The 25,948-nt window shown below is 50.9% G+C and overlaps 2 protein-coding genes across 4 annotated transcripts in view; one reads left to right on the top strand and one right to left on the bottom strand.

Annotated features, from left to right (window-relative positions):
* The window catches only part of KIAA1614 (KIAA1614 ortholog), a 43,655-nt gene extending 24,853 nt beyond the window's left edge, over window positions 1-18,802 (top strand). For 2 of the 3 annotated variants that reach the window (XM_050962988.1, XM_050962989.1), the window contains exons 7-10: window positions 6,189-6,456; window positions 8,547-8,671; window positions 10,376-10,560; window positions 13,569-16,606. In XM_050962988.1, coding sequence (XP_050818945.1) covers window positions 6,189-6,456; window positions 8,547-8,671; window positions 10,376-10,560; window positions 13,569-13,762 — 772 coding nt within the window. In that variant the 3' untranslated portion in view covers window positions 13,763-16,606. Of the gene's footprint in view, window positions 1-6,188; window positions 6,457-8,546; window positions 8,672-10,375; window positions 10,561-13,568; window positions 16,607-18,362 lie in introns of those variants that run through there. The other variant, XR_007775596.1, reaches the window with a different exon arrangement.
* A 2,697-nt stretch (window positions 18,803-21,499) lies between these two features.
* STX6 (syntaxin 6) overlaps window positions 21,500-25,948 on the bottom strand; it is a 36,127-nt gene continuing 31,678 nt past the window's right edge. The window contains exon 8 of the mRNA XM_050963397.1: window positions 21,500-21,568. Within this exon, the coding sequence (XP_050819354.1) occupies window positions 21,564-21,568 (5 nt within the window). The 3' untranslated portion in view covers window positions 21,500-21,563. The remainder of the gene's footprint in view (window positions 21,569-25,948) is intronic.

Raw genomic sequence — 25,948 nt, forward strand, 5'->3', positions numbered from 1 at the left:
CAGCAACCTTTCCATTCTCCGGATCTGCAGCCCCTTTCTGGTTCGCTGGCTCTTTGTTCCCCCAGCTGCTGCTAGTACTGCTTGCTGGCTGGCTGGCACAGCTGTAGCTGCTAATTGGTGGGGAGCCAGCCTTACAGTATTAAACCTTCCCCTGCTGATTCTGCTCTCCCATCCATGTACCTGCCCATCTGTCATAAACAGATAGCTAAGGGTTAATGTTCTTTTACCTGTAAAGGGTTAACACAGGGAACCAAACACCTGACCAGAGGACCAATCAGGAAACAAGACTTTTTCAAATCTGGGTGGAGGGAAGTTTTGGGTGTGAGTTTCTTTGTTCTTTGTCTTGGGTCTGACCCTCTTGGCTCTGAGAGTGATTTTTCTATCTCCTGGCTTTCTAATCTTCTGTTTCCAAGTTGTAAGTACAAGGATAGTAAGACAATAGGTTTATATTGTTTTTTTGTATTTACATGTGTATAGTTGCTGGAATGTGTTAAATTGTATTCTTTTTGGATAAGGCTGTTTATTCATTTTTTTTTCCTTTAAGCAATTGACCCTGTATATTGTCACCTTAATACAGAGACTATATTTTATGTCCTTTTTCATTCTTTTTATATAAAGCTTTCTTTTTAAGACCTGTTGGAGTTTTTCTTTAGTGGGGACTCCAGGGGATTGAGTCTGCAGCTCACCAGGGAATTGGTGGGAGGAAGATGTCAGGGGGAAAATCTCTTTGTGTTAGATTTACTAAGCCTGACTTTGCATACCCTCTGGGTGAGAGGGAAGAGAGATTAGCTCTCTCGGTACTTGTGTTTCCAGGACTTGAAACAGGGAGGGTAGAATTCCTTTGTTTAGATTCACGGAGCTTGCTTCTGTATATCTCTCCAGGAACCCAGGGAGGGAACACCTGGAGGGGAGGAGGGGGAAGGGAAATGGTTTATTCCCCTTGGTTGTGAGACTCAAGGAATCTGAGTCTTGGGGTCCCCTGGGAAGGTTTTGGGGAGACCACAGTGAGCTAGGCACTGTATAATTCCTGGCTGGTGGCAGCAATTACCAGGTCCAAGCTGGTAACTAAGCTTGGAGGTTTTCATGCTAGCACCCATATTTTGGACGCTAAGGTCCAGATCTGGGAAGAAATGTTATGACACCATCTCTCCTCCTCTATCAGCCTCTCCTTGGTGTCCCTGCTCTCCCTAGAGCTGGCCAGGAACTTCCTCTTCCCCACTGTGCCTTCCCCCAAAAGCTGCTGCTGCCGTTACCGAGGAGACCCCTCAGCCAGCATGCATTTCCCCCTTTCCCGTCCACATCCCAGAATACTAGAAATAAATACTTCAGTGAAGACATGAAGGGGTTAATTATACCTGATTGCATGTCATGGTGTTCATTGTAGACCCAAATGGATCTCTGATCAGCATCGAGAGGTTTTCAATGCCGCTGCTGGTACTGTGGTGTCTTTGCCCTTTTCTTTGTGCCATTTAAAGAAAGGATCTTCCCAGCTTCTTCCATCCCTAATGTTTTTCTTTGTTCTCCACCACTCCTCCCCAAATTGTAGTTTCTGCCACTTAGTTTAAAGGCCAGTGTTGCTCCTTCAGGCCTGGGAGTGTTTGAAGTTTACCTGGGAGTTTTTCCACTGTTTGAACAGCCCACCCTGGTACGGGGTAGGAAAGTGGAGCCAAACTATGGTGGTCTCTTGTAGCAAAGGCAATTTAAAGTAATTTAAAGCACACACCTGCCTGCCCACAGGAGAGGCCACCTCTCCTGCATATACCCATACTGCTTATGTTCATTGTTGTCTGTCAACAGGGCCTGTCACGGCCCCGGAATCCCACTCAGATGTTGGGTTCCTTGCAGGTTAATCCAGGTGCCATCAGGCATGCATGATGGGTGTTGTCTGTGCAGGGAGGTGTAATCTGAGCAGTTCCCACTGAAATGTTGCCATCACCTAATCTAATATACTACAGCAGCATCACAGTCATCACTAAGGGGCTTGTATCTTAGCTTTGATGACAGGGTGTCAGGAGATATGAGTTGTATTCCCATCGGCCACTGACTCAGTGACCTTGGTCTGTGGTTATGGGGGCTGATTTTGAGCAGCCACAAGTCCAGGGGAAGTCACTGTGTGAGGCACGTGTTCAGCATCTCTGAAAACCTGGCTTTTCTCTCCAGTAGCATGGGGATCATTCTGATCTACCTGTGGCTGGGCAAAGAGCCAGAGAGGGGAAACACTGGGACAAGGAGCTGGGGAGGGGTTGGGGAGACTGAGTTTGGATGAGGAGCCTGGGAGAAAGACTGGGACCCAGTGTAAGGGGCAGTCGGGGTGGGGGATGACTGGAGGCCAAATGGGTTGGGGAGAAATAGATAAGATGAGGATCTGGGAGTGGGAAACTGAGACAGGCTGTGCAAGGAGACTGGGACGGGGATGAGAAGCCTGAGGAATGGAGATTGGGACTGACTATGTGAGGAGAATGGGACTGGGACAAGGAGCTGGGGTGGGGAACAGAACACAGCCAGGCTGGAAGGGATGGAGCAGAACGGGTTAAGCGTGTGGGGTCAAACAGTAGACCTGACCAGTAGAGTACCCTCCCATCCACAGCCCGGACTGGAATTTGCTCTGATGTCCGCAAATATCTGTGAAACCCACTGGCAAAGTGGGTGTCCTCCGCCTCTAGTTCGCAGAGAGGATGACAACCTGCTACTGCTATCAGTTACTCTGTTAGCTTAAATAGCAGAGATCTGTGATGTGAATCTAAAGGTTCCAACCCTGCTGATGAACTGTGCGGGTTTCTGTGTGACTCTACGTGATAGAATTTGGGTTTTTTTGGTTTGTTTTCTAGTAACCTAGGAAATTACACACACAAACGATGTTAAAAGAACATTATTCAAGTTGTAAAGTCAAGGACTCAAAAGTTAAAAATTCCAGAATTAAGGCAACCTTAATGTGGCCCCTTCTGCACATGCATTATGTTAGTCTTTAATTACATGATTACATGCTACTGTTTCCACAGGACCTTTAACTTGTTTATTGCACAGGATCAACCTGCTTCTGGGGGAGAATCCGAACTGTGTAGTGAAGTTGGAAGGTGCATAGTGAATGAGGAAGAGAGAGGATGGTCTCATGGTTAAAACAGTTGAATAATGTCCTGGAGAATTGGGTTCTAGCCCTGCCTCTGCCAAAGAGTTCCTATGTGATGCTGGGCAAGTCAATTTAGTGTTTCTCAACCGATGGATCTAAGTTCCCTCTAAGCTGCGCGGCCACACAGCTGCCTATTAAGCCCCACGCAGGGACTCAAGGCTGAAATGGGGAGAGGCGCCCCTCCCCACCTGCCCTAGCATGGACCTGCCTCCACTGGGGAAGAGGAGCGCCTCTCTCGGCCTGGCCCAGCCCAACCCCACCAGCGCGGCTGGGAGAGGTGCCTCTTCTTGCCGGCCCCAGCGCAGACCTACTTCGACCAGGGGAGAGGAGCCCCTCCCTCGGTCCAGCCCCAGTGTGGACTTGCCTCGGCCAAGGGAAAGGAGCCCCTCCCTCAGTCCAGCCCCAGTGTGGACCTGCCTCAGCCAGGGGAGGAGCCCTTCCCTCAGCCTGACCCAGGCCCGCCGGAGCTGCTATGGTCGGGGAGAGGTACCTCTTCCCCAGCCCCGAGCTGCTGTGGCAAGAGAAGGCGGGGGGGAGTCATCTCTTCCCACCGCAGCCCTGGGGCAGCCTGCACCCCAAACTCCTCATCTGTGCCCCCCAACCCCAATCCTCTGGTGCAGCCCTGAGCCCTCTCCTGCACCCCAAACCCCTCATCCTCAGCCCCATCCCAGAGCCTGCACCCCCAGCCAGAGCCCTGAGTCCCCTCCCACACTCTGAACTCATTGGCTCCACCCCCACCACATGAATTTTGTTATATGCACCAATATGGAGGTGATGTGTCGATATGTGACACGTCACCTCTATATTGGTGCACATAGCAAAATGTATTCTGCACATGGATGTAAAAAATTAGAGGGAACACTGGCCACAGCCCTCAGGAGAGTGGGAAGGATCCCAAAAGGCAATCAGGGGTAGGGGTGGGGAGGTGTGGCATTGACTATTTTATTACAGTCTAAAGCAAAGACAATCTCGCTCCCCACACACTCTTACCCTTCAAGGTCAAGATCTCTCTACCTCTCAAAACTCAGAGTTAAATTATATAGGCTGATCCTTGCTGTCACTGCTACATTTTTACTCTGATAAAAGGAGGGGGATTGTGGAAATATCTGACTTTGAACAAGGGGTTGCCAACTTGAAAAGGTGGAGGAGAAACACTGACGTAAACTGAGCTTTTCACAGGTGGTCACTAATTGTGTGCTTCTCGTTTTCTGGGTGCCCGATGTGAGACCCTGGGGGCTGATTTTCAGAAGGGCTGAGCACTCACAGCTGCAGCTGGAGTCAACAGGAGCTGTGTTTTGAGCATACAAAGTGCCATATAACATCAAGTCCTCTGAAAAATCAGGTCGTAGGGGTATCATATTTGGCACCCAAAATTAGTGGACACTTTTGACCTTAATCTCTCTGCATCATTTCCCTCTCCGTGTCTGTCCTCTATCTGTAAAATGGGAATAATACCACCTCATCTCACAGAGGTGTCATGAAAAAAAATCAGTTGATGTCTGTAAAGCACTCAGATGCTGTAGTGATGAGCACCATAGAGACAGACCATGAGGAACTTACTAATTCTGTCTTCAGAGCAGGGTTTGAATAGTGTGGAGTAAATAAGACCTGGGGACACTCACTGAACAGTGAGGCTAAAACAAAATATTGAATAGATGCTAGTTAAGTGCACACCACCCATCCTGTGTGCTGAATGAGACAAGGGCCCCATGAAAAAATAGTACATGACCAACTAATTAAGTATGCACAAGGGAGCCAAATCGAGGTTGCCCAGGCAACATTCATTCTGGCATTTCCTAATTTTTGAGTGACTTACTTCAATCTTAATATAATGTTATTTTCATGCAGATTATTTGTATGTAATGTATTCTTACATTGTACAATATTCTCCATTATTCCTTATGATCTTTCTTACGAGGGGAGTCTGGATGTTTTACTCATGGCAGGTTAACAGTCTAGTTTGTAACGTTTACGTTGAAATACATTTGCGTTTTAAAAAAACTTGTGTTTTTCCTCTGGGTTTCCCAGAGCTGATTCTCATGTAAGCTAACCTCCCCACAACCTCCGGCCCCTGCCGGCTTTTAGGAACAGAATACTTTACAGGGCTTAAAAGCCAGAGAAAGAATTGACACAAACCTCAAGGATTTCTTTTCACTAGCAATTTTGTATGTGTGCTCCGTTTCTGTTCCCCAAGCTGCAGGTTTGAGGCTGAAGAATCTGGTGGTTTATGGTTTCTGCCCAGTCGTATCTGTTTTCAATTTTGATCATGCATAATTCTCACCCCTGTGTAGACACCTTTCATAGCTAGAGTCTGTGCACCAAAGCCATGCAAAGGGATTTTTCCATTTGCTGTCACTCAGGGGAGCCACTTTATTTCCTTTTTACTCTGTATTTTTTACATTGCAACACTGGCAACATCTATGGCTGCTCTTCTTGGGTTTTAGCAAATGTAGTGTTGGTGAAAGTCCTTCTCTGTCAGGACACATGGACAGTGGCTGTGTAGGCTTTCTCTGTGCTGCTGTGCCCTGCTGGCACTGCCACATAAGACGGGAGTGCTGCCTCTCTGCTGAGATGGCCAGGAAGGTGGCTTTGGGGATATGGACACCAGCTTATTAAGAGCTAGACCCATCAAGTCATTTCACACAAGCCACCAAATACATCCACTGGGCCCTGTGTGCGTGTGTCTTTGCTGCAGGATTCTGCCGTGCCACTTGAAACTGTTCATGTGTTAAGTATCAGAGGGGTAGCCGTGTTAGTCTGGATCTGTAAAAGCAGCAAAGAATCCTGTGGCACCTTATAGACTAACAGACGTTTTGGAGCATGAGCTTTCGTGGGTCAATACCCACTTCCCATGCATCTGACGATGTGGGTATTCACCCACGAAAGCTCATGCTCCAAAACGTCTGTTAGTCTATAAGGTGCCACAGGACTCTTTGCTGCTTTTCATGTGTTGATGCTCTTAGTAAAACAAACCCCTCATCTGCTGTTCTCTCTTAGTGGAATCTAATCTTGGCTGCAAACTCTGACATCCCTATTGAAATGGAAACCACTTGTCTTTTAGCAAACTGCTGGATGCCCACCCAGAGCCAAAGAAGCCGTCAGCCTCTGCAGCAAGCAGGAAAGGAGGGGGCTCTTCCACATCGGGGCTGAAAAAGTTCTTCTGCACCCTCAGCCAGAGCACCAAGCAGAAACTGGGCAGGTTCCGGTGCTACAGCATGGATCAGATTCCCACGGAGGCGCCAAGCCTGGCTCCACCCCCAGAAGCCAAGGCAGATGCCGCTGATTGCTCTGATTTGAAGAAAGCACCTTCCCTGCAGTCACTGCGCCTGGTGAGTCCCAAGCGTGACTCTGTACATGCTGCAGGTCTGGCAGTTGTGAGATCCTTTACAATGGAGGCAGAACACAGGGTCTGTGTGTGGCTTAGATTGGACAGAGCACTGGGGAATATAGCGTAGTAGGGAACAATTCTGTGCTGGGTGTGATTCCCAGCTCTGTGACCAGGGGCATGTCACTTTACCTCTCTGTGCCCCAGTATTCCCTTATGTAAAATGGGAGTTAGGATGCTTACCCTCCTTCCTAGAGGAAGTGCATTGAGATCTGCAGAAGAATAACGCTAAATCATCATAATCTCTAGGTTTTACAGCAGTATTCACCACTGGATCCCAAAGCATTTTACAAAGGAGTACAGTATCATTATCCTCATTTTAAAGATGGGGAGACTGAGGCACAGAGGGGGAAGGGACTTAACCAAGATCACCCAGCAGCAGATCCAGGATTAGAATCCAGGTCTCCTGAGTCCTAGTCTGGTGTTCTACCCCACTAGACCACACTGCAGAGATGCACCATTTACGTCTGACCTACTCTGTTTTCCTTTGAAGAGTATGCAGGCTGCTGCAGCTTGAACTGACTTTGAGAGAGCTTTGCTTTACCAGCCTTAAAAGCACCCCTGTCCGTTCATGTCCTGCCAGTCTGCCCCACTGTGTTGTGCGCACAGACTGCGGAGTGAAGCTTACAAGAAAATTGGTCAGCACAGCTGAACCTGTGCCACAGGCATAGCAGAGGGGACGAGAAGAGCTGGGGAAATGTAACAGAATAAGGTAGAAAGAAGAAGATGGAAGAGTGTAGTGGGGGTGGGGAACAGACAACTGAGTGTGCGTGTGTGTGTGTGTGCGTGCGCGCGCACATGGATCACTCAGGCTGGGTTCAGTCACACTTTCTGCATAGTCCTGGCTGATTGGGCCTTTTCAGGGTCAGACATACCCAACCCCAGCAGGGCACTGGAGCTGGGAGGGTGGTCTATAGCCTAATCTGTTTGCAGCCTTTAATTATATGGAGTTGAGATACTGATCCCAAAATGATGTCCCTTTGCTAATGTAATTGGCCCAAAGCCCCTCTGGTCCCACTGAGGCCCTGTGTAACATTGCTCCCAACAAGTGCTAAGCAGTCCAGGGTGGCTGAGGGAATTTTATGAAAGCAAGCCTCATCAGACTCCTTCAGGGGTGCACAGTTTCTGAGCCAACCTGGAAGGGTGTGAGCTGTCTTCAAACACCATTAAATCTGTGCTTGCTTGTGATTATAAAAGCAAGACAGCCCAGTGCTTCTTTGGAAGGCATTAATCATAGTCATAGAAATGTAGGGTGGGAAGGGACCTTGGGAGTTCCTCTAGTCCAGCCCCCTGGATTGAGGCAGGGCCAAATAAACCCAGACCATCCCTGACAGGTGTTTGTCCAGCCTGTTCTTATAAACCTCCAATGATAGGGATTCCATGGTCTCCCTTGGAAGCCTTCCAGAGCTTCACTGTCCTTACAGTTAGAAAGTTTTTGTAATATCTAACCTAAATCTCCCTTGCTGCAGATTAAGCCCATTACTTCTTGTCTCTTCTTCAGTGGACATGGAGAACAATTGATAAGTCCTCTGTACAACAGACCATAATATATATATGAAGACTGTTATCTGGTCGGCTCCCCCTCCCCTGTCGTCTTTTCTCAGGACTAAACATGTCCAGTTTTTCAATCTTTCCCCGCAGGTCGGGTTTTCTAAACCTTTTATCATTTTTGTTGCTCTCCTCCGGACTCTCTCCAGTTTATCCCCATCTTTCCTGAAGTGTGGTGCCTAGAATTGGACACACTACTCCAGCTGAGTAGAGCAGGACAAGTACGTCCCAGGTCTTATATCTGACACTCCTGTTAGTACATTTGTTAATACAGCGATGCTGGAGAAATGGAAGAAACTGGGATTGTTTTTCTTCCTCTGTTGATTTTTATGGCCTTCAGAGGGCCTCAAGAGGGATCAAGAGGATTTGGGGTTTCAAATGCTGGTCACTTGGGAGCTCCCTGAGCATCCCCTTCTGGCAAAAGACACTTTTGCTTGGATTTTCTTCCAGTACTTTTGGTTTACAGTACTCTCATTCTCCCACTAGGTGTCACCCTTCTGCCAACTGAGGAAAGCTTCTTCGGTACAGAACCTGCATTCTCTCCTGGGCAAGACTGACCGTTCCAGCTTTTATCTGGAGGGCAAGCCAGGGGAAAGCAAAGCAGCTGACAGGTAGGAATGTGGGAGGGCCACTCCAGATCTCTGATGATGTTTAATTGTTCTGAGAACACTGATTCTACCAATCTGCGACGGAGATTGCAGCTGGTGCTGGGTGATAGTGTCCTACGTTAGTCTGTAATACAAGTTTATTCCACTAGTGGTGATGCCAGTGCAGTAGTAAATAATTGATTATTTAGCTCTGTCTGTGTGCTTGGTGCTGCACAAAGCCTGGCGCGAGATATGGTCCTTGCACACTGAGTAGTTCTATTACAAACCAGTGTGGACATCACTTTATTTCCGGTACGCTGGGTTGTGTGCAGCCCTTCTTGGGGAGGTTCTGGTAAGGAGCCATGCTTGAGCCTGTTTGTAGGGGGTCTGAATGTGTTGAGGGAGGAGTTCCTGGTGCATGAGGCAGCTTGGAAGAAGGTGCCAGTGTAATAAGAGTGATACACAGGAGTACTGGGAGGAGTCTCTATTGGCTGGCCTATGCCACATGACCTGGGTCAAGGTTCCAAAGAAATGCCCCAGTCACATGCCAGGTCTCCACTGATTACTGTTATACCCAGGGAAAGAGCAGAGGGGCCAAGAAGCCCTTTAGGAGATTGACTGGGGGTGAAGGGGACAAACAGGGAGCAATAAGAGCAGAAATGCAAGGCATCAGAGGGGAGACCAGGAAGACACTGTTACTGTGATGCCAAAGGGCTGGTAGGGGAAGCCAGCAAAGGGAGCTGAAGAGGGATATGATACTCTGAGTGGGAGGAGAGGAAGATGCAGCGCTTGCTCCCCAAGGCACATTACATGCCATAGAAGTTACTTCACTGCTGTGGTGTAGTCACCTCCAGGTGGGATGCTGGCAGACAGCACAGTACTGAGGGCCTGGGGGATGTTTGAGTGAGGGAGACTTTTATGCTTGCAAAACCTGCTGCTGGATTTTTAACGTTCAGGCAGAACAGACAGGAACCTAGTTCCAGGCCGTCTGAAAGACCTTGCACCTGCTTGGAATTCTGCCTAGCTTCCTCCAAAGGGCAAGTTACTCTGGGGGAACTGGCTCCAGGAAGGCCTTGCAAACTTCATGTCTAGACTGCAAAAACTTCCATTCTGAGTGCAGACACAGAACTTGGATTCGGAAGCAGCTACTTGTTAGCGTGAGTGCTGATTGGATTGGTCTGCTGTGGGTAGGAGGGTCTAATGAAGAGAGATGGGATGAAATGAAGGAAAGGAAAATCTAGGTGAATATCAGGGAAAACTTTGTAAGTGCGTGACCCGCTATCCTATGGGGAAGTGAAGGAAGCACCATTTGCTGGAGCCAATTGAAACAGGGATGAACAAAGGCCTGGAGACAGTGGGCGGAGAGTGAGGCAACCTCGCCTGGGCTCCTGAGGGATGGCCTTAGAGGGTCTAATGCTGCAGGTCTCTTCCATTTCTAATTTCCAGGAGTCTCCCCTTAGTAAGATCAGGGTCTCCTCTGCCTTGAAATGGGAGAACGAAGGGGAAGTCCTTATTAGGGAGTAACAATTCAAGCACTTGCCTCAGGCTCCTCAGAGTGCAAGTTGGACTTGCCCTGTGACCCTGAGATGAAGGATCTGTTGGAAGCTCTAGGCCTCAGCCCTTTACTCCCAGTAGCTGAGATATTACACCTCCTTGCTCCAAGGGTGGTGGGTTCTTTGCTCCACACAGCAGTAACGTTCCCTCTGGCTCATTCCCTTCTCCCTCCAGGAAAGCAGGTGCCCCGCCCCGGCGTTCCCTCAGCGTGGAGGACATTGGCGCCCCTGACTTGGTGCGAACAGTTGGGCGGGTGGTAGAAGTCTTTCCGGATGGAACCAGTCAGCTGGAGCTGCAGCGCCCCCCACAGGGCACTTTTGGGTTCCGTGTCTCCTCAGGGAATGGTCGACCTGACACAGGTACCTGCAGTGAATGTCGCGTGGGGCTTTATAGCAGCACCATCAAGTAGCTTTTATGGTTTGTTTCAGCTTCTTGAGACCTTAAAAATACCCCCCTCTCAGCACCTGCTTAGTGCTATTAGTCCCAGCCTGCCTGGTGTGTGTGCCCGGCTGAAAACCCTGGCTTGTCTCTCCTTTGGGTCTGCGGCACAGCTTTGAGAATGGCATGTGTTACACTACTGCTGGAAGAGGCTGGACTTTTCCTGTGGTGTGTCGTACACACGTGACAATGTTTGGTGCCTGTGTATGTTACCCAGCTTGGACTGGGAGCAACTGGCATTCCTGGGGTGGGGAGCATTGACACCGTGACCCCCTGCAGCTTTATGGGACAAGAGGTGGAGAGAAGCCAGTCAGTCTGCTCAATGCTCAGGATGGCTGGCCCTGGCTGGGGGAGCCTGGACAAAGATGGCAGTGTGACCTACGGGCAGCCAGTCTCAGGCTTAGGAATGGTTTGGGTGGGAGCAAATTCCACAAGTGGGGCCTCTCTAGCAGTGCCCTACTTCCGGCATCCCATTAGCATCACCCCGGGACATGGCAGCCCAGGGCAGGAGAGGTGGCTGCCTTAGCCTGCTGCAAGGAGTCTTGCACCTTCCTGTAAAACAGCTGTTGCTGGCCTGTGTAGAACACTGGGCATGCACTGGATGGTCCCCTGGGCTGACTCAGCCTGGCAGTTCCTGGGCTGTTAGCTTGTCAGCAGAGTAGTAGAGCTCCCTAAACACCCCATCTAGATCTCTCATCTTTTACGTCCTATGCTGGGATGGGGAAAGCGCCTGTGTTTGGGGCCAGCTGTCTCTATAAATCCCCATGGAGCCCTGGAGTGCCACCCTGGAAAGCAGCCCTCAAGCAGTAGTGGACTCTGGAAACTCCACCAGCCTCAGAGTAGCCCTTTGCTATTGGAGTCCCCCCTACAAATCTCTTCTTCATTCCAAGTAGAGAAGAGCCCCCTGAAATGGGTAAGGCTCAGGGCCTGACTGAGCCGAGACATTCCAGGCTTCTTCCCGGCTGGGCTCCTGTCAGTGTTGCAGGACATCTGGCTATTGGCGTCAGATAGTTGGCTCCAGGAGGAGGCTGGCATTTGATTTAACCAGACTTGACTTGGATACTATATTCCATTGAAGATGTTTAGTGAACTTCTTGCCATGACAGCTTTGCTGCCCCGACTCCTCAGTTTATCCATAGAGCAGGTCCAGCGAGCAGTGCTGCCGGGTGCCTCAAATCCAACCATCCTGGGCTCCGGGAGTAGCTCCTTCTGCACCGCTGCAGTGCTTGGCCTTTCAGCTGAGACTCAGAACAAGGACAGCCATTCAGAGCCCCCTGGGGGAAGAGAAGAAAGGATGGCTAGTAAGGACTTGCATATACCCAATGGCTGAAGAGCTCTTTAAAGATGGCCAGTGAGTCTCAGCCTGTTCCACACCAGGACCCCTCTCCCATTGGGCAGGGTGGTTGTGACACCTCCGGGGGGAGGGACAGGTCAGTGGTTTGAGCATTGGCCTGCTAAACCCAGGGTTGTGAGTTCAGTCCTTGAGGGGGCCATTTGGGGAACTGGGGTAAAAATCTGGGGATTGGTCCTGCTTTGAGTAGGGGGTTGAACTAGATGACCTCCTGAGGTCCCTTCCAACCCTAATATTCTGATTCTATGACCATGGTGGAGTTCCCCTTACAGACTGGCCCAGGGCTGGGGCTGTGCAGATGTGAGTGCTGTGGGTGAATGCACCACAGCTCTTTGCAGGCACAAGGAGGATGTTTTCATGTTTCTCTTTTCCCATCTGTTGTGCATGTGCTTTGCTGCTTGCTTCCCCCACCGTGTTGCATGTTTGATGTTTGTTTGCACAGGGGAGATGCCCCACCCCCCTACGGACAGTAGGGGACTCAGATCAGCACTTGCTGCAGCGTAGCAGCAAGGAAAGCCCAACAGGTGGCCTGCAGGCAGGGATGGATGGCCAGTGATGGTCCTGCGGTCTGTGGCCTAAGCCCCTCTCGGCATCCCTATCCTACCTTAAGAAATGACCATGAGGGTTTGCCTGGTGCTGGTAATGAGCAGTGGAGGTCTGGACCTTTGTTGCTGCTTCCAAATTCAGCTCAAATTACAGACAGGGTGATTTGGCGGCCGATGTGCAGTGAGTGGTGGCTGTGGTCCGATCACTAGTAGATGTGTGTGATTTCAGAGATTTCAATGCCCCAGCAGGCACCCTTATTGGCAGTGTTGCTTCAGAGATCATCAATTGAGCGAGCATGAAAACTGAACCCCTCTGGCTGCGAGTGCTCACCGTTGGAACAGTGTCGACCAAAGGTTTTTAGTGAACTTGCAGCTTATCCAGATCCCTCTGTGGCTTGGTGCACCATGGGGTCTTGGATCGCTCCAGATCCTGGCCTCACAATCTGGCATGCTGTGAAGTTTGGAGCGAACAGGAAGGTCAGAAATTCGAAGCAGCCGGGGTCAGTCGCACGTGCAGGGAATGTGTGCTCTGAGCAGATCATTTATTTTTATTGTTGTGCTGGCCAAAGGTCCAAGTGGGTCCCATTGTGCTGACCAATGTAAAAACGTAGGAAGAGTCAGTCCTTGCCCTAAATGTCTTACAAGCAGAAGAATATCCCTGTGTGCGCTGATTTGGCTTTCCACCTTAGTGAAATGCCACAGTGAGAATTTCCATTCTCCTAACTGGTCCAATCGCAGAACTTTCCCAATCTGCCTTCCAGCATAACTCTGGATTTGCCTGAGTCCCCTGCTCTCTGAAGAGCTGGCCTGAAAACACCTGCCTGGCTCTGACTAGATGGAGACCAGACAGTTGTACCTAATACTCACAAAGGAAGAGCAGCTAGGCCAAAGTGACCTAAGCAATGGTCTGTTTGCAGTGTGCAACATTAGCCACAGCAGGAGCTGAGAGGAAGGGTAGGAGTTGGTGCAGGGAAGCTGCACCTTACTGTCTGCATAACTGGGGCACTGAGCGGGCTCTCCACTTGCCTTGCAGGCATCTATGTCCAGGAGATGGCAGACACCAGCACAGCCAAGCTGTACGCAGGACTCCTTGGAGTGGGGGATGAGATCCTGGAGGTGAATGGTGCCAAGGTCACCAGGCTCGGCCTGGCCCACATCAGTGAACTGCTGTTATGGGCCGACACCCTGTCCATCCGAGTGCTCAAGCAGAGACCCCCCAAGCGGTAGCATGGAGGAGGCCAAGGTCCTGCTGAGTTGCACCCAGGAAGCACGATGCTACGCAGTGTTCAGTGGCCTCGCTGAACAAGGAGAGACCAGCATGTGGGTGAAGCCCCTGCTGCCTCATGGGGCGCTGCAGGGACACAGTCCTTGGCATGGAGCCCAACTCCTGCTGCTAGGAGATGCCGTTGTGACTGGAAAGATGCCTGATGCCACAGGCAGTGCTGTCTCCGTGTCGGGGACCTTTCTGTGCTAAATAGTGAGCGCGTGCAAAGTTGTGACAGACAGTGCGGATTCCTGTCCGTGGCCAAGGGACTGTCAGGGCGATGTCTGCTTCACAGCCTCTGTCTCTGTTGGGCGGGCTGGTGCACCAAGCAGCTCATGCACGCTAGTCCAGCAGAAATAATGGGCGGTGCTGCTCTGCCTGGGCCGCTCGGCTCCCCTGCGGTGAGTATTACTGGCCGGGGCTCTGCACCCAAACATGCTGAGTAGCATTCAGGGGCAAGACTTACTGTGCAATATTTTGTTCCCCAATATTTTCCAGCTTGGGGCAGACGGGGGTCTTATTTTCTGCTCTCATCCACCACACAGTGACTGCCTGCAATGCGGGAGGGATCTGTGACCTGCCAGCTCAGTCCCTGCTGTTCCCAGTGGCCAAACAGCAGGGGGCGCTGCCTGATCAGCATATCTATCAGAGGCTCCCATGGTGGGGGCCTGACAGCACCAGTGTCTTCAGCTCTGAGCGCCAGCCTGGCAGCTGTGCAGCAAGAACCCATGGCTGCCGTGCAGTGCCGCCCTCTCGCCAGGTCTGCCTTTGTGCCCTGGGTGCAGTCAGTCCCTCTCCGGTTGCCTCCTGTCACCGAACCAACAGGTTTCCCACTGGCTCCTTGGTGCCAGTCTGAGATGAAGGCCAATGTCATTCCTCGGCTAACTCATGCTGGCGAAATAAAGGGTGGGACATAGAGCCCTGCTGGATGTGCTGATGGGACCCGTTCGGCCTGACGAGGGGCTTGTTTAACCAGTGTTGGAAACCTCTGTATGTTCATCATTGTGTTTCTCTTAACTTATTAAAAATCTCTGATAGAAACTCTCCACACCCTGTACCTGAGTTATTGGAGCAGGTGTGAGTGGGAGGCAAGGGAACGGGCCTGTTAGTGTTTGTGGGCAGTGCTCTGAGAGTGGCCAGGTCAGGACCATGTTTACTGATGGGGATGCGGTGCCCTAAGAGGGGCATGTAGATACATTGGTGGGGGGGGGGCGAGCGAGGTAAGCTGGTGTTGGTCGGGATACGCAGCGCTGGGAGAGATAAGGATATGAGCAGGAAGGAGGAGCAGCCAGTCTCGGCATCTGTCAAAGAAAGCCATCCCACAGTGGGGAGGGTCCCTGGTTCACAGGGTGGATGGGAGGCTGGGAGCCATAGATCTGGGGGAAGGGTAGCAGGACGGCTGAGTCTGGGTGTGGGGGAGTGTAGTGTGGCTAGGCCGTGGTTTGTCCCTCAGCGGGGCTGTGGGGTACCCCTCCGCCTCGCTCTAGTTCGCCGGCCAGTGGCTCTGCTATCGGGGGGAATAACACACTCGGTTAGGGGGGTTCAGACCCTGGGACGGGGCTGAGTCAATAGTCCGAAACCGGCCCAGGCCCTAGGTCAGGGCGGGACAACAAACACTGAGTCAGAATGCTCAGGCCCTCAGGCAGGGCTGAGCAGTAGTCATAGGCTTCGGCCTCCTCAGGCCAGGGGAAGGGAGAGTCTGCCACCTCGGAGTGGGGTGGCAGGGGGGACGCAGGCCCTCCCACTCCACTGCGTCCCAGCCTGGGGCCCTAGCAGCGGCAGAGACTTGCTGCTGTCAGTGGGATCCTGGTCGCAACACACTGACATTGGCTCTGGCAGTGTTGCAGCCAGACTGGGGTCGGCTGCCCCCAGGCTACTTCCACACTCCCCCTTGTAGGGTACCTGAGTCGTCGTAGCGTCACTGGCGGTCTCAAACACCATCGGTTCCTCTGGGTAAGTAACGGATGGTAGGCTCAGCAGCTCCTCGGAGTAGCTGGCAAGAGGCAGGCTCAGCCCTTCCTGGGGGTAGCTGGAGCGGGGTGGTCCCGGCCAGTCCTCCTCAGGGTAGCGAGCGCGGGGCAGGCTCGCCTGGCCGGGTGTGAGCTCCGGCTGGCAGCGACCGCAGACGTCTGGCCCCTGTGGTGGCTGGGCCTCGACTGAGCTCTGCAGGTGAGCTTTAACACTTCCGGGTCTGCGCTGTGCCCTCTGAGGGGCAGGCGCAGGACCCAGCGGCTCCGCTCACGGTGGTGGTAGGGGAGGTTCGTCCCTCTGCGGGGCTGTGGGGTATCCCACCGCCTTGCTACAGGGGACTGCAGTCCGGTTATGGGGCTGGAGCAGCAGGAACCTTAAGTCACTTAAAGAGGGACGTGGTTGTGGGGTTAGTCTGTTTAGGAACAAGCAGTGCTGCGCAGTAAGCCCCCTGTCAGAGGTTAGTCTGGCAAGTCGATAGGGTTAATGGCTAGAAACCAGAGTCCTACTAGAAGTGGGGCTGAATTGGTGCAAGTCCCAGAGAAAGGCCGGATGACAGGCAGCTGGTCTGGCAGCTCCATGTGCAGGGCAATGCAAATTGTGGGCTTGGAGACCTCCCAGCCTGCGGAGCTCAAATGGTGGGGGACACATCATGCAAGGACTTACTGGTGTTTAGTCATTTGTGGATGTGACAGTTTTGCTTGGGACACCAGAACCAGCACAATCTGGTCCCTGGGACTGCATAGGATGAGCCATGGAAAGGTGGCCAGAGTGAAGAAAGGGCTCTGGTATACTGTGAACTAATCTAATGGGATGAAATATCAGAGGGGTGCCATGTTAGTCTGGATATGTAAAAGCAGCAAAAAGTCCTGTGGCACCTTATAGGCTAACAGACGTATTGGAGCATAAGCATCTGATGAAGTGGGTATTCACCCACGAAAGCTCATGCTCCAAAACGTCTGTTAGTCTATAAGGTGCCACAGGACTCTTTGCTTCTCTAATGGGATGCTGCTTAAAAGCGGGGCCAGAGGGATGGAGGAGCCAGCCCAGGAGAGGGAGCTGGTAGTGGAAAGCAAGGAAAGGAGAGGTTTGTAAGAGGATGCACAGGGAGGGACTTTGCTGGTAAAGTGGAGGACGAGGGGAAAAAGGGAAGTTCTAAGCAAATTGCTCATTCCAACCTTCTCTGCCTCCCTCCCGCCCCTGCCTCCAGCACCCTCTGCACGGGGAGCATGCTCTGTCTGATGTACACACTCACGCTCTGGCTCTCCTAGGACTTCCTCAGCCTTTGCTCTCCTCATCACATCTGGGGCCTTTGCTCTCCCAGGAGGTCACTTTTGCGCCTCCTCACTGCCAGTGTTTTTAACTAATCTTGTTACTGGGGAGCAGGCAACACTGCCAGACTGAACAGCTGGGTCCAGCCCTCCCCACCCCACTCTCTGCAGGGAGCACATTCCAGTTGCCAGGTAACACCTTTCCCTGTGGCAGAGGGGAAGAGACATGATGCTTTTGCTTCAGGATGGCTGTTCACCCCAGGCCCAGATTGATAAGGGCCGAAACATGTTACCACGGGCTGGCTGGTTTGTGGGCTTGGCCAGTTCATACTGCACAGGCTTCCCCATCACACGTCCATTGCCACAACTTGCCCCCGGGGGAAAGGCCAACAATGGGCTGAGCCTGGGGCTGCGCTCCCCTCTTCACCCTCAATATTGCCTGTCTGGGTCAGGGCTGAAGCCCGAGGGGCATGGGGGGAGGGCTTGTGCTTTCTCTGTAGCTGAGTGCAGGGCCCAGCTTATCTGGCACCTTCGCTGAATGTATGTATTAAATAACTAATAAAACCAATGGCAAAACAGTGCCCGCAGCTCCCCTCTGCTCCCACCTCAGAGGAGGCAATAAGAGCCATTCATCTCTGCCCTCCAAAAAAATTATGATTAGCACAAGGGAGACGGCCATCAGAGGTCACAGCCGGATGGCAGTGGGTGGCAGATGGATAGCCCTGGGCTCCAGGTGCTGCCTCTTGAAAGGAAACACTATGTGGCTCTGTATCTGCGGAGGGCCGCCTGAGTTAACCCTAACGCTCCCTCCACTGGTGAGTAGAGCTGAGCTGAGTGGTTTATGCAGTCAGCCATTCTGGCTTCTGTGTGGTAACAGCTGCTCAGCCATGAACCGTGTCCTCACAGCTGTGCTTTCCCAGCCTAGGCAATTGGTTTTAGGTGACCTGCAAAGGGAAATATTTTTAAACGGGGTTGGTGCCTCTTTCATTGCATCTAGATTCCCCCCCCCCCCCCCAGGAACAACAGGAAGCAGTGTCTGGATTTTTTGCTGGAGGTCCTATACGGAAGAGCAGGGTAGAGGGGATGAATTGTTAACAGTGATGTCCTTTTCCCTAGAGGCTGGACACCCCTCTCAATTACTCAGTTTTCATCTGTGCTGACGCTGTGAAGCCCATCAAGTCTCCAGCCCTTCGCACCATTCCAGGGATGGAAAGCTCTGACTTTTTGATGCCACCACCCCTCTTTTAGGGAGGAAAAAACCTTTCATGCTTCTTTATCCCTCACAAAGAAAGGCACGATGAGCCCATTTCTTTTTCCATTGCAGGTCACCTTTCCTGGGGCTGCCAGTCTCACCTGTGAGAGGATGACAGATGGCAGGAACCCAGGTGCAGAGTCACTGGAATGGCAGGCAAGCTAAGGTCTCATGAGAAGTGCTGAGCTACACGTAGGAGGCACTAGGGTGCCCAGCTTCAGCACAGCAGAGCCTCTGCTTTGCTGATATGTCAATAGACACTCGGGGGTGAAACATGCAGCCTGCCTCAAGTGCTTATAGCTTAGGAATGGAACATCCTTCACTAGCCATTGGCACGGGCTAATTGAGGTTGGTTAATGCCAGGTTTATTTTGGCACAGGCTGATCGCCACTCTAGTGAATATATGTTGGAGAGAGAGAGAGAGCTGGCTACGACGTGTCCCAGAAGTAAACCCTGCGGGTGCTCTCCATACATGTGAAAGCAACCCGCGCTCTGATGGGAAAGCGAGTCAAAGCCAGCAGGAGCGCAGTTCTGGATTTGTTCCAGCCTGCAGACATCCCAGACAGCTCTGCGGGGGGAGAGCATGGGAAGAAGGGAACAACATCTCCCCTGTTCTCTTCCCTCTTGGCAAGAAGAAGCAGCCTGGGTGGTTGTGTGTGAGCAGCAGCTACCCAGTTCTGTCCTACACACACACAGGAAGCTCTGTAAGCTACATGGGGCCAAAGGGCCAGTGCTGACAGCCCCCTGCAAAAATACTGTTACCTAGCACTTAGGTCAAACTTTACGCTTTCAAAGTGCTGCCCAGACATCCCTGGGAGACGGTGTAAGTATGGCTGCTTGTAAAGAGCAGGTGAGGAAAGTTGGGACACTGAGGCGAAGCGATTTGCCTGGGACTATCCAGGATGGCAGTGGCAGAGTGAAGTCAGATTAGATTAGAAGTCAGCTGTTCCTGGTTCCCAGCCCTGTGCTCAGTGCACTGAGCCATGCTGCCCCTCCACTGTCTCAGTGCACTTTGGAAGTGCCAATGACCCCATTAGAGACTCGTCATGGAGCCCAATGCAGCAGGGCTGGATGCCAAGCCCCACTTGGCAGCTGGGGCCGAAGGGAGCTGCAAGTGGGAGTACGCAGGGTCCTCCCTGAGCAGGCCGGCTAATCCTGTGGGAAGCAGAAGAGTCTGAGGTTGCTGGGGTGGGGGGGTGCAACGATCTGGACACCGTGCTGCGCCAATGGTGCATGGGTACCATGGGGAAAAGCGCAGTACAGCCAGAGAGGCGCGTGTGTGTGTGAAAGACTCAGCCCAGGCACAGACAAAGTGACTGGTCGGAGGCTGCTGTCTCTCCCAGCAATAGACGGGGCATCAGCCCCCTCCCCGCTGAATGTGACTCCTACCCTCTGCCAGCCCTCTTATGATTGGAGCTCTTCTTATGGTGCTCTAGAAAACTGGGCCCTGTAGCCTCTGCTCTGTGCCAGCTTTCCAAGCAGCCTCAAGCAGCCTGGGCACAGCTGGCATCTTCCTGCCTCCATGGCAGCTGGAGAGAACCAGTTCAGTTCAAGCACACCCCCCACGCTGCCTCTGTTGCTCTGGAGGTAGGAGGGCCCCCTGCGGCAGCAGCAAGCCTCTGTGCCCCACTCACACTCACTGCAGGCCCCAAACGGCTCTGGGCCAGCAGCCAAGGAACGAAGACACCTGCCCAGCTACAGCTCTTCCAGCCGCCTTCCTTTCGCCCAGTGCCGCCCCCGCTCCTTGGATGAGTAATTCGGCTTTTGTTCTCCATCCCCCAGAGAGTTTATATTTCAATGCTAATGATCCCAGGGTGTCTGGACAGATTGCCTGGCTGTTCTTCACCCGGGGGGAGGAATCTTGGCTGCTTGCAGAGCTTTTCTTCTAAAGAAAGCGCCTGTGAAGTATAACAAATAACCTCTGCCTCTCTCTCAAGCAGCATCATGCTGCTACAAAATCCCCAGCCAGAGGGGGCCATCCCCTTCAAATGCCACCTCTGGGGCGAATCTGAAACTAGCCTTTAGAAAAAAAAGAAACTGAAAGAAAAACAAAATACTAGCAAGCAAATCAGATTAGCTGCAGCTTAAAAATATTAACCCAAATAAAAGCCCTGTGAGTGGCAGGCTGGAGTCATTCTCAGTGTGGGAGAGATCACAGCAGTTCTGGAAAACTATTGCTTCAAGCCTGTACTGTGTCTCCTCCTTCGCCATTCCTCCTTGTAGAATGCAGCACCGGGCCAGAGATGGTTTGCAGGGTAGATTCTGATCACTACATCTAATTGCACAGCAAAGTAAATTATTGAAAATGTTGGTGTCTTGATGGCACCAATATTGCCAATCCCAGATGTTTAGAAATCATGAGATTTTTTTTAAAAAAAAGTTCTGCGTTCTTTTGATTTGCTTCTATATTTTGAACCTTTCGATTTCATGTCATCAAGCTTTTGTCTTCAGCTGCAAGGGCTAGAAAAATCCTTATGCTGAGATTCTCATTTCATAACTAACGCCAAGAGCTGGGGCTTTAAGAGCACCACCAAAAAGCGTGAGACTGGTGCTAAAATTAAGAGTTGGCAACACTGATGATAAACAGGAACCTGCCTCTTGATGCAAAGTAAGACTGAGAACGCTGACTTCCCCTTAGAAAGCACTGGGCAGTGTAAGTTCCATTGTTCTGAAAAACAAAACCACTGTTGCCTCCAAGGGACACAATCAGCCTAAATGTGCCCCAAAATATAGGCCTGAGGAAGGGCTAATGGCAGCTTTTATTCAAAACATGTCAGTCCCATGGGAATTCTTTTAAAATTATCTTCAGCAGAGTTTGCACCCCAGATGTTGCAGCATGAGGCCAGCACATGTGAATCGGTGACCAGTGTGACCTCACTTGTTAAGCTGGACCCCAAAATACAAAGGGCATTAAACACTGAAAAGTAAATTAGAATGTAAAGAATCTCACTCTTGGTTTGGGGGCGGTGAATTGACTTGTCACCATTTCGGGCACTGGGTGCTAGACTGGAGCCCAAACCCCTAGATCCAAACACCTTTCCCACCTTTACTGAAAGTTCAGGTCTGGATCTGGATCCAGACTTAGCCTCAGGTCCATCTCTAGCAAACTCTAGTTGCTGGGGGACAATCTTCAGTTCGCTGCTGGTGGACAGAGGGCAGCTCTCCAGCCTGTTCCCTGATGTGGTTCCTCACTACATTCACCAGCTCACCTGGAAGTGGTGTGGCTTGTTGGTTCCTCTGCTCTAGGTTCTGTGCTCTGCAGTTTGGAGCCGGTCACGCTGTTGGAATCAAGGTAATCAAAGTAAAAGTCGAGAGCATTTTTAAGGTTGTCACAGTGAATGTGAACAGGGCCCCATATGGTGAAGTGGGAGACACGCAAAAAGAGAAATTCACTAACATGATCTCTTCCGCCTCTCGTCAGGACTGACAGCTTATAACCATACTGTGACTGTGCAGTGTGCTCAGTGATCTCTGTAGTCCCCCACCTTCACTACTCCTGTGTAAAATGCCCACCCTGTCCCTGTGTCGGAGCGAGCCACAAGCAGGCATCTGTCTCTGTGTTAGTTTCACTGGAGTTTCCTTCATCAGGCTTCCCTTCAACAGGTAGAAAGTGAAGAGGGAGACGCATAAGTTTGTGGTGCGATGGCTGACTCGGCAGGAAGATGCATCGCTTACTATTGGATAGGATGGACAAGGTAAAATCAGGTGAGATCGGTTCTGTAACCATGGGTTGGAGAGGTTGGTGGGGACAAGTGGCCCTAAGTCCAACAGAAGGCCACATGAACCAGGTAATGTGAGAGCCGAACGCTGGGCCATCCCCCCTACTACACCAAATTCTGCCCTCAGATAGCTGTTGTCCTTTCATCCACTGTAATAGGGACCATGGCTGTCAGAAAGTGGAAGAGAAACATCTGCTTCTGGCACAAAGCAGCAGGCACATCCCTGCACCTTTGCAGTCAACCCAGAAAGCCTACGATTGCTCCAGCTAGCTCCTGGGGTGCTCGTGTTCTGGGCGTTATAGCGAAGAATGGGAAGACCCAGACATAACCTACTTTCTTCACCTTAATTCTTTGTGTCTCCCCACTGTGGGAGGAAGCCGGCAGTGGCAGCATTAGGGACCCTACAGTGACAAACTAGCATACGTGCTCAGTGAGGAAATGCTTCAGTTTTCAATTTCTAAGCTGGCTATGGCTGCTGCTAAGGGATCAATGCACTGCCCCCTCTCTCCTTAGTGGTCACAACGAGACTTGTGGGTTTTTCAGGGGGAGAGGGCTTTGATGGCATAATCTCTTCTTCTCCTGCCTTTTGCCCTCCACTGGAGCTCTGTCTTTGAGGGGAGGCTGCTAGCAACTTCCCAAGCAGCAGAACCTTTGACAGGAGTTGCTGACACCTCTCATCTCTCCTCAGCAGTGTTTTCTGTAGGAGACCTGGCACTATGCTCCCTCAGCACACTAGCACCTGCTCACCAATGGCCGGTTTGACAATACCTCACTTGACAAAGACCTCACTGCAATTTCGGAAAAGGTCAACTGGCTCCAATGGGCAGGAAATAACTTCCCCACTATTTCAATTTCAGGCTGTTTGGCAATTGGTCACTTGGATTGTGATGCTGTCAATGGGACTGTAAGATCCCCAGGGCAAAGTGTGTACCAGGCCCATACGTGGAGACACCATCATCTCCATGGACTCGAGCAAGGAAAGTGGAGGTAAAACAAACTATTGCTGGGCCAGGCAATTTGCAGCAACCACTTAGTACAAACTCTGCAGTCAGAATCTCTCCATACAGCGGGCTTTGGGGAAGTGTTCAACTTCTTTAAATGACCAACCGTTTTGACAGAGGGAAATGAGATGATTCAGGGTATCAGTAACGGGAAACAGAGCATTTCTCCTGGGAGGTGGCTTGCTGAAATATAAACTAGTTTAGTAGCTGCCCAAAGCTGGTGCCATCCATTGACATTGTGACGACTAACGTGAGGTGAATGGGAGGGCCTACTGCTAGTGTTAGCCAGGTCTCCACATCGGTATTAGCTCCTTTGGTAGCACTCCCAGCCCAAGCCACAGGCTTTTGGACCTGGAGATTGCACTGTTCCATCAGACCTAGAGGTGGGCACTCCATGTCAGAGCAGAGGCTCTGTATAGGAAGGCTTCTGTTTATTCAGGTGCTTGTATGGTCCCCTTCACTGTAGGCCCTGAGCCTGCATTGCTCCTGCCAGTGCTGCATCTGTTGTGTGAATGGAGGATTCCAGTTGTCAGGGAGAGCACTTTTCATGGGCAATTAATTCGTTTAAAAAACTAGCTGCTACTTGACACTGTCAAAATTGAGCCCGTTGGCTGCACTTGCTGTGACAGGGCCATTTTATCCAAACTCCTGCCTACTTGATCCAAATAATCGGTGGAAACAGCTTGCCCAGCGGACAGGGAAAGTGTGGTGCCAGTTCTCGCATTCACTAGCTGGAAATCCTAAGCCTACAGGGATCTCAGGGAACTACATTCCATCCTCAGTACCCATGTAAAGGAAGCAAGAGATGCCTTCCTTTTGCTGGTTATTCCAGTGCCTGGCTATGGCAGTCCCCACTCTTCACTGCTGATGTAGCTACACTGGCAGACTGAAGCAGTGCTTAAGCACTGGGGATGTGGAAGGCCAAGGGAGACCAGCCCCAGAAATGGCACTCCTACATCCTTGGCGTGTGTGTGAAATTAGATGGCAAAAGGGCATTTGCCAAATGTAGGGCTGTGGTAGACACTTGGGTTATGGCTACACTGTATTAAAACACCAATGGCTAGCCCATGTCAGCTGACTCAGGCTGGATCCTGGGCTCTGGGACCCAGGAGGGTCCTAGAGCCATGACTCCAGCCCAGATGGCTACACTGCAATTTTATAGCCCTGCAGCCTGAGCCTGAGCCAGCTGTGGATGTTTTTAGTGCAGTGTAGATGTACCCTTGGTTTCTGTCCTTGTGGTTTGGCAGTAGCACAGGGAAGGGGCAAGCAGTGGCCCTGCCTTTGGCTCCTGCTGCTTAATTCATGGCCACTCACTAGTAAGAAAATGGCTGATGCACTTGATCTTGCATCTATTAGCAGGACCTTGCTGGCTGACTCAGCTGGCTATGCCAGTGTAGGCTCAGCTTTGTCTAATTGCTTATTTGGGCTGAGTAGCTGCCATTGAGAGGTATTATTACACTGTTTTCAGGTGTCTAGCTTTTGTGAAATAAGGCTTGTGGTGGAAACTGGTGAAGAGCAGAAAGGCTGTCTTGGGGAAAGTCCTCAGTATGAGGGCAGACATCCTATTGCTGGTGAGCATATACTTCAGTGTCTGTGCTCAGCCAATTTTCCATCTACTGTGAATCACAGGGGTGGTGTTGGCTTCTTAAACTTATCATTGCAGGTTGTGTCAATTAGTCAGGGATTTCAATACCCCCTATGCAGAAAGGGCACAGATGAAAGCAACTCCTGTGCTCTACAGGGTCATGATAATATACCAACAATGTTGTCTGTGCTTGAAAATCATTTCCTCTTTGGGGATGGTTTGTGGGGTGGCTACACTGCCAAACCATTCACCCAAACAAATGGGAAAAAAAATCAATGAGAGAGGTGTTCAGCAAATCTCCACTTTAATACTGTAGAAGGATTCTTTGCATAACTGTAACATGATTCCAACAGCAGAAGTAAACAGTTGTTGATATTTTAGAGTAACACCATTTCCTTAGCTGGCTACTGCAGCTCATTATTTAAAATGTTTCTCACAGGCTTAACACTATTGGCCCAGTGTCCTTACTCTCCAACAGCTACTACTAAGCTGTGACTTATCATATTTTGTTTCATGGGAACAGTTGCTGTTGTGTAATCAGATTGTACTCCACAGGAATGAACTGCTGTCAATCCTCACCGAATATTCCAGGGGAAAACAGACAGCAGGATCTCCCACCCAGGCACAGACCAGCTGCTTTCCTGTGCTGTAGCACACAGCATAAGGATCATGAGTGCTAAAACATGTATACACATGGGTAAAGAATCATCAGAAGAGAGAACTGTAAGTTTTCCAGGACTAGCTTTGCCTCCCACTCCATTGCTGTCCCCTTGAGTCTTGACCTTTATGTTCCTTAGTGGCAACTGGTTTCTAGAACATAAGGGGAAACTACTTTTTCCCTGACTGTATCTATTTAAATAACTTTTCTACATCACTAACTGCCAAACTCACTCCCCCTTAAAGATCAGTTCATAAGTTCACAGTAAAACAGATTTGATTTTCCCTTCCTTCAACTAACTATCCCTTTCTTCCACATCTCATGGAGGATTTTCTGGTGCAGAAACCCATTGCTAGCAAGTCAGCACACCAGAGTTCACAACACAATCACTTCAACACCAAGCAAATATTCCAGAGCTGTTTTTTCCACTCATGCCTGTGTTGCTCCCAGATCACAGTAGCAGTTCTACTGTCATCTAAAACACTCAAGGGAATAGCAGCAGAGGATTGGTAATCGATTACTGCAATCTTTGCTCCCCCACTGAGGACAGTAAGAGGGAAAGAGTAAAGGAAAGTTACTTCTGCCGTCTGGTAAGTCAGAGCTTTTTACAAAATCCCCCCAGATGCACTGTCCTTATGAGCATCACCATGGAGAGCAGCCAGTGCATCCAAACGGAACAAGCAGCTGCTACACTC

Source organism: Gopherus flavomarginatus, chromosome 7 (assembly GCF_025201925.1).
Source record: "Gopherus flavomarginatus isolate rGopFla2 chromosome 7, rGopFla2.mat.asm, whole genome shotgun sequence".
NCBI classification, from domain to species: Eukaryota; Metazoa; Chordata; order Testudines; family Testudinidae; genus Gopherus; species Gopherus flavomarginatus.